This window comes from Argopecten irradians, chromosome 8, assembly GCF_041381155.1.
Source record: "Argopecten irradians isolate NY chromosome 8, Ai_NY, whole genome shotgun sequence".
Taxonomy (NCBI): Eukaryota; Metazoa; Mollusca; class Bivalvia; order Pectinida; family Pectinidae; genus Argopecten; species Argopecten irradians.
In genome coordinates, this window is record NC_091141.1 from 7,053,862 (window position 1) to 7,068,403 (window position 14,542).

The 14,542-nt window shown below is 34.2% G+C and overlaps 2 protein-coding genes across 2 annotated transcripts in view; both read left to right on the plus strand.

Moving 5' to 3' along the window:
• LOC138329231 (soluble guanylate cyclase 88E-like) overlaps nt 1-14,542 on the plus strand; it is a 317,936-nt gene that overhangs the window by 121,430 nt on the left and 181,964 nt on the right. The window lies entirely within an intron of this gene.
• Nucleotides 7,374-10,325, plus strand: LOC138329228 (uncharacterized). The gene is made up of 4 exons (XM_069276056.1): nt 7,374-7,670; nt 7,885-8,212; nt 9,429-9,497; nt 9,892-10,325. Exons 1-4 carry the CDS (start codon nt 7,461-7,463, stop codon nt 9,963-9,965), a joined length of 681 nt encoding a protein of 226 aa, XP_069132157.1. The 5' UTR covers nt 7,374-7,460; the 3' UTR covers nt 9,966-10,325.

The following is a 14,542-nucleotide window of genomic DNA, read 5'->3' on the forward strand; positions in this document are numbered from 1 at the left end:
GAGTATCATAACAAAGAGTTAAATCCACGGTATAGATCAGGAGTATCATAACAAAGAGTTAAATCCACGGTATAGATCAGGAGTATCATAACAAAGAACTAAATCCACGGTCTAGATCAGGAGTATCATAACAAAGAACTAAATCCACGGTCTAGATCAGGAGTATCATAACAAAGAACTAAATCCACGGTATAGATCAGGAGTATCATAACAAAGAACTAAATCCACGGTCTAGATCAGGAGTATCATAACAAAGAACTAAATCCACGGTCTAGATCAGGAGTATCATAACAAAGAACTAAATCCACAGTCTAGATCAGGAGTATCATAACAAAGAACTAAATCCACGGTCTAGATCAGGAGAGTATCATAACAAAGAGTTAAATCCACGGTATAGATCAGGAGTATCATAACAAAGAACTAAATCCACGGTCTAGATCAGGAGTATCATAACAAAGAACTAAATCCACGGTATAGATCAGGAGTATCATAACAAAGAACTAAATCCACGGTCTAGATCAGGAGTATCATAACAAAGAACTAAATCCACGGTCTAGATCAGGAGTATCATAACAAAGAGTTTAATCCACGGTATAGATCAGGAGTATCATAACAAAGAACTAAATCCACGGTCTAGATCAGGAGTATCATAACAAAGAACTAAATCCACGGTCTAGATCAGGAGTATCATAACAAAGAACTAAATCCACGGTCTAGATCAGGAGTATCATAACAAAGAACTAAATCCACGGTCTAGATCAGAAGTATCATCACAAAGAACTAAATCCATGGTCTAGATCAGGAGTATCATAACAAAGAACTAAATCCACGGTATAGATCAGGAGTATCATAACAAAGAACTAAATCCACGGTCTAGATCAGGAGTATCATAACAAAGAACTAAATCCACGGTCTAGATCAGGAGTAACATAACAAAGAACTAAATCCACGGTCTAGATCAGGAGTATCATAACAAAGAACTAAATCCACGGTCTAGATCAGGAGTATCATAACAAAGAACTAAATCCACGGTCTAGATCAGGAGTATCATAACAAAGAACTAAATCCACGGTCTAGATCAGGAGTATCATAACAAAGAACTAAATCCACGGTCTAGATCAGGAGTATCATAACAAAGAACTAAATCCACAGTCTAGATCAGGAGTATCATAACAAAGAACTAAATCCACGGTCTAGATCAGGCGTATCATAACAAAGAACTAAATCCACGGTCTAGATCAGGAGTATCATAACAAAGAACTAAATCCACAGTCTAGATCAGGAGTATCATAACAAAGAACTAAATCCACGGTATAGATCAGGAGTATCATAACAAAGAACTAAATCCACGGTATAGATCAGGAGTATCATAACAAAGAACTAAATCCACGGTATAGATCAGGAGTATCATAACAAAGAACTAAATCCACGGTATAGATCAGGAGTATCATAACAAAGAACTAAATCCACGGTCTAGATCAGGAATATCATAACAAACATGAGAAGCTAACAGACATTTAATGCTGATGGAAAATCCATTTTTAAAATAAAATAAACAGTGACATATGGGAGGTGTTTTAAAGAACCGTAACTATTGAATATTACTTTGACAAAACAGTTTGATAGGAAATTGCTGTAGGAAGTTCCAATTAACAGGAATCACAATGCATCTTTCTGTGGAATATCAGTTTCTGGGAAATATTGTACATATATTCTGAACATGTATTTATTATATTATAACTTGTTCTACAAAACAACTACGAAAAACTAATATAGATTTCAGCCAAGTTATACACCATATGATAATATTATCCTTTGTATGTGTTGGATCACAATATGTCAATACGAGGGCCATTTTTTTATAAAGCGCAGTCAATTACAACAGTTAAGTGGAAAATTGGTTGAATGGTATTCGTCTCAAATTGTCTTACTCGGTTGACGATCTCACTAATGGAATATTTTTAAACTATTACAAGTCCTTACAAAAGTCTATTACCAATTACATGAGGTAGTTCTGTTTATATCTGCTATCTAATGTCATGTCTGTAGAATTCTTAAATTCGAACATATAACAACCCAGACTTTGTATTGTAAACAGGACACTCGTCAAACCCGTAATTGTCGCTAAAACTTACACCGACCTTTATCTCTCCGTGACCATAATTAAGAGAAATGACGTGGATTTTAAACTTTACATTGGGTATTTTCCTACTTGTTTAAGTCGTCTTACTTATCTGCCTTTCCGGTTTGTTTGATTAATATATATCGCCTTACCGCATTTTTATTTTACTATTTCAATAAGAAATGTGCTAACCTGTCCTCCTGCTATTGAACATTGCAGTTCCCCAGCCTATCGATATATATTGTTATTTACTTATCCTTGTTTACACTATCAAAATACTTTTAACTAATGACTAAATTTTTTTTTAATTATAATTTATAATTTTGTCACCCACGTTGATTGTTACTTAGGTTTATATGCGGAATAATAAACAGTGTTAAGGAGTGTGATAGTTGCCAGTTCGGAAACACATTTAAATATCCGTCTAATGTATGTAGTAGGTCATGTTTTGCAATCGTTAAACATTGCAACAAGAGGCCAAAGGCCACGAGGCTCCCGGCCGGCTTAACACATAACATTCATTCTCCACCGTCTTGCCTTTTTATATATTTTATTACTAATTTATCTATTTTCCATAAAAACCAAATATTAGAAATGTACAGTACTTATAATGTAAGAGGCCTACAGGCCTAAGCGCTCATAATCCATTGATCAGATAGTATTGCTACGCTTATATGTGTATTTAAAAGTGTATGTTGCATGTTGATGTCAAAGTTCGTTGAAATAACAAGATATACTATATTCAAAACATTCATTTTCCACCGACTTTGCATTGTATATATTTCATCACTGATTTATTTAATTGCCATACAAACTACAAATTGGAAATGTACTTATAATGTATAATCCGTTTCAAAATTCCTTGTTATGATCATCATCCAGGTGTAAAATTGTGCATACATCCATATATTTGATACGATCTGTTAATGTAATAAGTATTAACAAAAACGCCTGCTGTATTTTTTTTTAATAATGAAATTTAGCGGTGCATTTAATTTTTATATATGTATGCGTGACTACATTGTATGAAACGAATAAAACTTAAATGATACGAGCTGTAACGGAGAGACGGCGGGGCAGGCTACCCCCTCCTTACTTACCACCTGCCTGTTTCGATTTTAATTTCTTTAATTCATTAAATGTTCTTAGTGTTGGATTTAAATGAGTTAACGGTCCAGTAGTGCAATGTGACCATTTATTACATTTCGCAGTGAAATATAAGACTTTACGCTGAACATTAAAACGATATACTTCACTCCAGTGAAAATAGTAATTTTTATATTTTCACTCGCTTTTGACTAATCGGAAAGCAGCATTGACAGAAAAAATATCACTTCGATTGTTACATCATATGTTTGTGCGAACAAAAGTATGAAGTAATAATCGCAAGGGCAAACAACTCTATAAAATACAATGGTGGAATAACCTTTGACGGAACTTGTAGCGATGGCCTTTTGTAAATAGAAGCGATAATTAATGTAATAAATATAACATTCCTTGCTTCTTGATGAATACCACTTACATTTTTCGTAAATTTCCTGATTCATCAAGCCATAACTTCGTCAATACTTGGCCAATTTTGTTCATCAAGCACTCAATGGAAAGATAAATTATTTCTCTTTAAGGTAAGATATCCGTTAATGTTGTATAGAATCCATTTATTAAAATAATCACGGTTTTAAAAAAATAGGTCCGTTTTTCTCGACCGCCGAGTTCATACCCTTGATACTATAATATATATATATATATGTATACTGTTAGTTTAAAAAAATCGTGCCAGGTCCCTGTGACACAGGCAGGGAGGTTTGTGACACAGGCAGGGACTGCATGTGAGGTGAATATGTTCTTGTTTTGCATGCGTGTACATTGATATATTGGTAAACATCAATTCTGAAAATTGTTTTACAAACTGCAAATGAAAAGTGGAACTGAAGCTTAATTTATCTGAAAGTTGGCTGTGTCAAAGGAGGAGATTTAAAACCCTCCCTAAATGCATAAACCGTATTCTTCATATTAAGGATTTCACATGGCTTCTTCATTTCGCAAACTGTGTGAAATATAAATATCAATTGAATGTCCTTTTCACTCTCCATAATAGAATGATGTTAGTAATCTCAAATTACTAAGTAATATTCTTCATCCATAACAATTTTCTTATTAGATAATTTACACTATATCCCACAATTTTAAAATTTATTGTGTTCATTAGTTTACTAGATGTGCTAACGAAGTTGTAACGACATTTTTACCTTCAAACATAAATTATTTATCCATTTATGACCCATATGAGGTTTCCCAGGTGTACTGAAACACAATCAAGGATAATTTCTTGTTTGCTGATCAACAACACCTCACACCAGTTACATACAACAAGGAATATGCTGTATTTCGGAACCCATATCACCAAGGATACAAAATCATTATGAAATTTGGTATACGTTTAAATGCATTTCTATTATGTCACGAAAAGTTAGACAAATGTGGCATAAATACTGTAATAGCATAATATTGAGACAACCTGAACAAATCTGATACGTCTTTCCATTAATGAATTAATCCATTTCACCAATCCAATATACAACGTGTTACTTTCAAGTCACAATGGGATACACATTCAATACAAGTTTTATTGATGTAATTAAATAGTAAAGCGTGGTTATCATATTACGTGATAGGGATAGTTGTTATCATTTGTCACGAAGTATACCAGAATTTATATTCTTATACTATGCTGTAATTAGTAAAGGTTAATCATAATCAATACATTGTAGATACAAATAAGATAAAAACTGAGTTGATCCGGACAAGGCTTCACAATATAGATTATGTATACCAGAAAACATTTAAAAGGATAAATATTTTAAAAACATTAAAGAAAAGAGTATCACGTAAAACTCTTTTAAACATTTATTGTAAATGTTTTTTGTTTTGTAGAAATTGCACTCAATATTTTTTATCGCAAATTTCGATTTTCCGGAAATTTAATACCATGGCTTTTATATTAGTTTGTCGGCACATGCTCTGTTATAACTTCCGGAAACAAGAAGATGGCCATGTGCACTATAAAAGTGAAACACAACGAATTATTTAAGGATTAACTTGAATAGATTTTTTATGTTATGTAGATATAACACAAAAATCTGATTGCACTCTAAATAAACCGCGAAGTGTATAGTTTTGTGTTATAGAAGTGTATAGTTTTGTGTTATATCTCCATAACATAAAAAATCTATTCAAATTAATCCTTATAATTCAATTTACAAAATATGATCTCTTCAATATTCAAAATTCATTTTTGGACTCTTTTGTCTATGAAATAATTACGCCAATCAGCCAATCAGATGCAACGTTACAAACGGCGACGCCATTTTTTCCTTTATGGGCTGTTAAAGTAATTTTTAAGCCAATGAAAATCCTCATAACAATATGATGATGTAATGTTTACGCATCTATAGAACCTGTATGTTTCTCTGTATTTATCATATTTGATTATATTATTGTTGAATGGATTGACGTCCGTTCCCACCTACATTACATATGTGTCTAAGAGTTACGTCCCCTTCTCCATAGGTAGTGTATGATAAAGTTTCAACATTCTAGCTAAGATTACGATATTTCTCTGCATAGATTTCATTTTATGTTAAATGATCTCACTATAATATGTTTAATATCACATATATGCATGAATTATTGAGATAGTGTTAATTATTGCCATTTACGTGTTAATTCTGGTCATTTATAAGATCATGTAGTATAATAATTTTCTTGGAAAATTATACTTTCGATGACGATTTCAACTGTTTCTCGGAATAACTTCCGTTTTCACATTATTTCTTGGAATTATCAATGTCCATGCTAACTTTATATTACAAATTTAACGTTATGTGTAACAAATTTAACGCTTATCTCAGTTGTTACACTTTTGAGGTTTGTAATTATATAAAAGTATTTTAAAATTGTATATAATACTTATTAACGGAGTATATTAAAGTTACTTAGTAATTGGTATCAAATATATGTACATGTACATTACTAACATCCGTAGTTAAAATGTAGTTATTTGTATTTTTAGTTTCTACGTTATATGGAGTTATGGAAAAAGGGCAACGTAATTAACAGAATTCCATTTATCAGTTCTTGAACTTTATTTATAAACGACCAGGTGCATTTATAAAACTTATATTTTACCTATTTTAGAATATGCTGATGTTTTATGGGATAACTGTACTGAACAATGTAAACTTCTGCTAGAGTCTGTTCACTTAGAAGCCGCTAGGATTATAACGGGATTGCGCAGAGGTACCTCCCATGATATACTTTATAAAGAACTAGCTTGGGAATCTCTCTCTGATCGGCGTCAAATGCACAAACTTATTCTTATGTTTGAGATATACCGTGGCTTTGCTCCACAACATTTGATTGAAATAGTACAACCATTTTTAAATCAGCCTGAAAATGAGAGATATCCACTAAGGATGAGCAGAACTGAAAGTTACTATACTAGTTTTTTTCCCCAAGAACCTTTAGGGAATTTAATTCTTTCGCTTTAAACTTTAACTTATCGAATGTTAATACTGTTGCACAATTTAAAACACTCCTTTTTAACATTAATAAACCTGATATAACAAATACCTTTATAAACAAAGGTTCTCGAAATATGAATATTGCTTTGTGCCAGCTGAGAAATCCCTCTAGCAACCTAAATTTTTACCTATTTCGCGATCATTTGAGAGATTCTCCAATTTGTTCGTGTGGCCTTGGTGATGAAACAGCAGAAACACTATTTTTTTTATATGTCCATTATTTTAATGAACAAAGATCATCATTTAGAACCAAAATACATAACTCTTATATTCCCCATTCGCATTTTAACACAAAACTCTACTACATGGCTGTGACAATTGTGATGAAGAAAAAAATACATATTTATTGCAATGTATATCAGAATATATATAAAAAAACTAAAAGATTTTTTTAGATTTTTTTCTACGGTGATAGCTTGGGGCGATACACTAATGATAATATTCATTGATGAGGTTATGTTAAATGTTAAAAAAAATTTCGCTAATTGTACTATACCGGATTTGTTTGGAGATGGCTTATATAGACTTTGCCTGTTGCCAAATCCATTTGCATATTATTTGTAATAAAATTTGTTGAATTGTAAGGCTTCACAATTACAAAGATAATTGCAAAATTGATTATTTAAGTCTATGACTTATATTTAAGGTTCATTTCCTCCATATGACATTTATTTTATTGGACATTGTTTTATTGGTAGATCACCAAGGGAGTAGATCTGAAGTGTTACAGAACCCGTATAGGGACGTTAAGTCCCATGCGTAAAGGGGGTAGGCAGTCAGAAACAACCATAAATGGAGTAACGCGCGGATCTGTCAGTTTTATAAAAATACTACTGGTGGCTCAAGGAATTCATCCAAACCCTGGACCACGGGCATTACCTGGACGCGACGAAGATGCTTCTCCTGCTGAACCTTCGCCGACCGACCAATCTCCTACCAACAACCATCATACTGACAGAAATAAGGTAGGACTGCTGAAATATACCAAGCACGGTCAATTGGATACTAGAATGAATAAATCTATGTTAACCTTCATGGTCGCGAGATGCTGTCTTTTTTTTACCTTACAAAAAAACCAACAGTTATATATATATGATTCAATATATGATTCAATATTTGGTATAACTTTACTTTTCATTAGCTGTAAGAGTTATTTATTGATTTCGGTTTTATTTGTAGGTTGCCAACAATCAAAACCAGCAAGCACAGGAGAAAGGCAAGAAGATAAAACAAATCCACGCTCACATGATTAATGATTTAACTCGCTATTTAAGGCCCGGTGACAATGACAACTTGAGAGATTTCATTGCATTATTGGAGGGACATTTAGGTCTATTGAACAATAATGACATCAAACATGTAAATGACATATTCAATAGGTTGGAGGCGAAAGGTATTATTTCATACGGAAAATATGACGCCATTTATGAGGACTTCAGACGTATACATGTTGATTTAGAGAAAATACTTCAGCGAGGAGCCGAAGATATTATTCGTCAGGTAGAAGGTAAGTTTGATGTAATGATATATGCATCATGATTAAATAAGCTAGTCATACAAAAAACGGGTCATCAACATTTTGTCTATTAAATATAATAGTCAGTGGTTCGCAAAATGTATCAATATTTCAAACTTATTGAAATACATATCTTTATTATCACTACGTTGGAAAAGAGGACCTGAAAAAACAATCCCATTAGGGGTCATGTCCAGGTGACCTTTGGAAATGGCCAAAAAATTGCAAAATTTTGACAGTGGATTTCAGGGGACGAAATAGTTTGAAAAGACTGTCAGAATTATTTCCGTAAATGTACAGCAGTCATCACGCCCAAAGAACACAACAAAGCAAATTGTACACGTGGTATAAAGGTCACCCGAACATGACCCCTTATTGGATATTGTTAGATCCTCTATTTAACGTAGTGGTTATAAGGATCTGTGTTTTAATCACAGTGTCAATATTGATGACTTGTGTAATAAACATGCAAAGTAATTTTAAGCTACATGTATTTTGTGGGGAAAGTTTTCAAACAAATAAGCAAATACCAGTGCAAATTAATGATTTATTTGAAGAACAATAAACACAAAATACAAGAATAAGCAGTAATTTGATCTTGATATTCATTAAAATGACTTTGAGTGGAGAAAGAACCAAAAGGAATTGTAACGTTCAATATAATTACAAACACTAAATGTTTGTATTTTTTTATGTCATTTATTTATATCAGTTTGAATAATTTATAAAGGATTTTCCTTGTTTATTAAAGAATAACCGCTATATTTCATCGATGGAGTGGAAACTGATTTTTTACCAGTGGAAGAGGACATATAACTGTTATGTATAAAGAAACAAAGAATATTCTGTTTGCCTCTATTCGCAACAAGATAGCATAAGATAATCTAACGCAACACATTTATGCTTTAACAATTAAAAATTAAAAAAAAAGAAAGATACAGGGAGGTCCGGGCTCGAATCCCAGTCTGGCCGCTATATTTTCTCAAAGACAAAAAAGACTTCCATATTCTGGCTCGACATTCGAAAAGAGCATCTTACGAATACTCGTCTATAACGAAATTCTTAGTCCGTTCATTATGTTCAAGCTGTTTGTGTACATAAAAAGGCGATTGATCTTCAAGTGTTAGCTTCTAGAAGTGTATTCTACTTTACTTCGGGAAAATGAATGTCTAAACGTTTGTGACGTATTGCATTGTTATTTCTGCAGAATGTGGACAGAGTGGGCATATGACAGGTGGACCCGGACACAGGACAATTCAAGGGATAGGTAGTATCGGTAACTATAGCAATTTTTTTTGCTTATGTGACATTGGCAAACCATATATCCATTTTTATTATTTTCAGCTATGAACATGTAACTATTTCTCAGCTATGATCATGTAACTATTTCTCAGCTATGTAACTATTTAAGAACAATAACAAATCCGTCTTGGTTGGTATGAAAGAGAGCAATGTATATAAATTCATCATAAAGGGATAAAGATAAGTTAAAAGAGCCAAAACACGCCATGTACTAAACTGATAACTTTTTCTTAACACTGCTATAAAAATGTGTAGACAAATTAATTTAATCTTGTCAACTTGTAATATGATTGCTATTTTATTTATAAATAGTCTTGGCTGATTTTAAAAGCGTCGTATACATATATGCAGTTATCATATCTTTGCAGCGACTGATGACCAAAGGAAAATAAGAGAAATTGAGGACAAAGGTGTGTGTGAATATATTCATTTGTTTGAGTAAACTTCATCTGTTACTAGATATGTAGATAGGTATGACTGAATGTAATCTCTCGTTTATTATTCATATGAATAGGATATTTTATATAATTGATGCCCTCGTGGTAGGGCGACATGATTATTTGACTACCCGAGAGTTGTAGGCGTAGTCCGAGGGTGACTCGGGGTTGAGCAAATCGCCATATTGCCCCATCACGAGGGTACTGATTGTTTAATTATTCCGTCTTTGTATATGACGCATATATGCCCGCAAGGGAGTTAGATCCCTTGCGGTGGACTTGCGGGAGATAACTCCATTGCGAAGGGCCACAATTCACGTTGTTCACTCTGTAAAGTATGACGTTACGCTCACAAATAAATGATGTCACAAATGTGCCATTATACATAAAGACGCAGTCTACTTGCGAAATCACCAACGCAACACCAAACTTGAACCAAAATGGACACCACACTATCGCATCATAGAACAAACATCTCCATCCACATTTATCATTAAAAACCAGCTAGATGGCTCCATACACAAAACACACGCGAAACATTTACAGCCAGCAAAACTTGAATGGGATATCCCCAAACCAAACAGTACAGACAGACCTACTCGCAAAGCACATTATGCTTGTCCGCCCTCCAGCGATGACGGAAGCGACAGTGACACAGACAATGACATTCCTCAACCACCACCAAACCGTCCCCGCACAAAAACACAAGTTCGAAAAAACAACCCACAAATTGTAAACCGCACCAAACATCAACGTGACAATTCCTCAGATGATGAACCTGTTCCCCACATGGAACTTCGAAGTCACAGACATAAAAAGCAACAGAACAGCACAAACATCACTTCCATTGACTTCAGCCAGAACAAGGTAGTTCACACCTCCACACAGACAGATACAAATACATCCCCAGGCAGTACAGATAGCGAACATACACAATCATACAAGGCGGCGATGCAACACATGTTAAAAACACACGAAGCATTGCTCAATTTATTACCTTGAACTGTCAATCAATTATTCTCATATACATATATTATGGCCTTATACATTGTTAATTGATGTAATATATTTTTAACTAAGTATTCTTTTTGTTTTTATTACAGAAAATAGAAAATTCGCAATGAGACTGTTAATTCTTTCTTGCTTACTCACCATAGTAATAGCAATTAAAATTAATGAAAATGTTGTATTCAAAGAAACTGATACCATAACTTCTACAAAATCCAAATGGTTGATATCATATGCCATAAATTTCAATGACTACCACAGGTTCATCAATGTTATCTTTGATGATATCAACACAGCATCTACCTTAATACAAAATTCTGTAAATCACACCACACGACCTGAAGTACCCATTATATTTTCACAATTACAAAACCAGTTAGATCTCTTTACCACAGAACACGACGACTTGCTATCAATTCTTGCTGATTTTAAATCTTTACACATCACAAAACTCGTAGCGCCTTTATTATTTAATGTAGGGTGTTGATTTTTTTGTAAATTGAGACTCTGGCCTATTGTCTCTACAGGGTTATAATTTCGAAATCATGAATCCGAAAATGGCGGAAATATAGCCCTCCAAATATGGCAATTCAAATCCCATTAAAATTGGGAATTTGTTTTCTCACCAGAGTCCCGCTGATTGGCTCAGCACTGTTCGTTCGTCCTTGTGTGCAAATTGAAATCGTATATCGTGCGTGTCTGCCTGTCCATCCCTCCATCCATCATTCAGTCCGTCTGTCTGTCCATTCGTTTGTTCGTGGGTTTGTTTTGTTTGTCTATCTGACTTAATGAAATATATCTCAAAGTAATGTGCGTGCTGTACGCAGTGTGTGTCCTGTCATTTCGTACGAGCAGACAGATTAATAGACTGTCTATTGAGACGAAACAAAATACCAACCACTTAGATTTGTTATAGTGGAATCACGGTCGACATACACGACATGTTGTCAAGCATTTAAATTGAACACGGCGGCGGTACCGCATCTACATGTAGCTCACAACAGGCCTACACATGGCTGGCATTTTGTTTACCTCTCAACTACACGTGGCTTTTTTAAATATAAAACCGGAAACGATGGTGATTTGCTGCCGTTTACTCAACTAAATGTGTAGTCGGCGGCCATAACAAATGTGTAAAATAGAAGGGTCTCAGAAGTATTTCATTGTGCAGAGTTGTTTAATTTCACAAATGAGATATACCATGGGGGCAGCGGGGTATGGACGATGCATTAGAAATATGCCGCTGACGTAGCGTAGGCCAAATCTTTCCTCCGATTTCACGTTTTATTAGGCAAAAACACACATTTTAAAAGCCTAATAATATAGGCAGGTTTAGCGAACTGACACCCGCGCAGTGTTGCGTGTTAATAATCACATAAAATTGGTTGTTAAAATATGGCGGCTTCCTTTCACATACATCACACAAAATGAGATTTCATTTAAAAATATAGTATATATCTTTAATATCCCATCATAGGCAGTGATTCGTTCAATACACATGTATGTTTCACACGACAGGCAGTGATCCATTCAGTTGATTTTATTGCGTGAGTCCCATAAAATTGTAAATTTTGAAAACAAAATTTCAAAACTTAAAAACTTTTTAAGTGATAACATCAACTAACAACAACTTGGTGCATTGTCTAGACAGTTTATGCGTCGAAGTCTAGATGAAGAACTTTTTTAAGGTAGTCCCTTCATCTTCGACTAATTGAGATTTTACTGTGTATCTTTACAGCAGGCAAAAAATATGCCACTTCATGTATGTGTTATTTATGTGTATATTTATTTCATCGTAATGCGTTCTAACTTTCAACTTTTTCAGCGCTGTTTTGTTCGTCCATGTGTGCAAATTGTGATCACCGTATCGTGATTGTCCAATCTGTCTGTCGTTAATTCATGTGTTCGTGTGTTTGTTTGTCTGAGTTAATAAAATCAAATATGGAAGTATGTTCGTGGCATATGTCTGTAACCGGAAGTGTACACGGTCCGATTAAAAGACGGATGGAATGAAGGACACGTTGATACCCGTGTTCAACCAGATACATTGTGTATGTAATTATTATATTCGTTCTTTCTTTCTTTTTTTGTTCGTTTGTTATTTTCGTTCGATAGTTATTGTTTTCTTTCTTTCACTCGGGTGTGCGTTTGTTCGTTCTTTCGACCGTTTGTTCGCTCATTAAAGATAGTTCGATTTTATGCAAAGAGAAAATTATCAAAATGATAATCTGATCGATAACATGATTATATGCTGGATGGAAATCGCGTGTTTTGATCGCGATCAAATCTAGTTATTATTCTTATTATTTCCACAAACCATCTTAACACTTTTTCTCACTAACGGAACAAGATACGACGCTCAAATTTGGACACGTTATGAATGTACATGAGATCTTGAAATGTACGTTCGATTTTTTACAAAAATGTTCAAGGTCAAGGTCATAGACGTAAAAAACTACTTTTTTTCGAACAAACTTTAAACTTCCTAACTTCATAACCGTACGCTCTTCGTCATCCCCGTTTAGTTTTTCAGGTAGATCCTGACATAGCGCGTGGTTTTCTCATTACATAACGTATGCTTTCCATTCGCCTTGGCCTTCATTCAATGTCACATTGGTTAAAAAAAACTAAAATTCTTTAAACGAATTCACCTTAATAACCAAGAGGCCTAGAGACTTGCTATTGGGCCTGTCACATCCTGGGATAAAGTACTATTACTACCAAGTTTGTTCAAATGAATGACCTTGACCTTCATTTAAGGTCACAGAGGTCAAATAGGCTGGAATATGTTTAAATGACTTCTTAACAACCAAGAGACCTATAGACCATATATTAGGTCTATGGTATGCTGGGAAGAAGGGCTGCCAAGTTGATCACATGGTTGACCTTGACCTTCATTCTTGGTAACAGGGATCAAATACGCTAAAATCTTTAAACGACTTCCTAATAACCAAGATCCCTAGAAAACTGATATTAGGCCTTTTGCACGCTTGGATAGTGGGCTACCATGATTGTTTAAATAAATTACATTGACCTTCATTGAAGGCCACAGGGGTCAAATAGGCGAAATTCTTAAAAAGACTTCTTAATTACCAAGATTCCTAGAGACTTGATATTGAACTTGTTGCAAGTCTTTGATGATGGGCTACCAAGTTTGTTCAAATATGACCTTGACCTTCATTCAAGGTCACAGGGGTCAAATAGGCTGAAACATATTTAAACTACTTTTTCGTAATAACCGAGAGTTCTGCAGACCTGATATTGGGCCTGTGGCATACATGCCTATCAAGATTATTCAAATGAATGACCTTGACCTTTATTCAAGGTCACAGGGTCAAATAAGCTAAAACGTTTAATTTGTTTGTGTGTGTTTGTCTGTCTGACCTTATGAAATCATAGCTGAAAGTATGTTTGTTTTATATGCAGTGTCTGTCGAAGTTTACATGTTTATAACTTCATAACCGTACGTTCTTCGGAGGGCTGAAGTTGGTTGCGAGTTCCTAGTTCCTAGTTCCGTTTAATAAACGGAACTAGGAACCAGACCCGAGTTCCGTTTAACTTAAACGGAACTAGG

Coding starts and splice junctions, on each gene's coding strand:
- LOC138329228 (XM_069276056.1), top strand. CDS start 7,461: ATGCGTAAAGGGGGTAGGCAGTCAGAAACAACCATAAATGGAGTAACG. Junction 7,671..7,884: donor ATCATACTGACAGAAATAAG/GTAGGACTGCTG, acceptor TTTTATTTGTAG/GTTGCCAACAATCAAAACCA. Junction 8,213..9,428: donor TATTATTCGTCAGGTAGAAG/GTAAGTTTGATG, acceptor TTATTTCTGCAG/AATGTGGACAGAGTGGGCAT.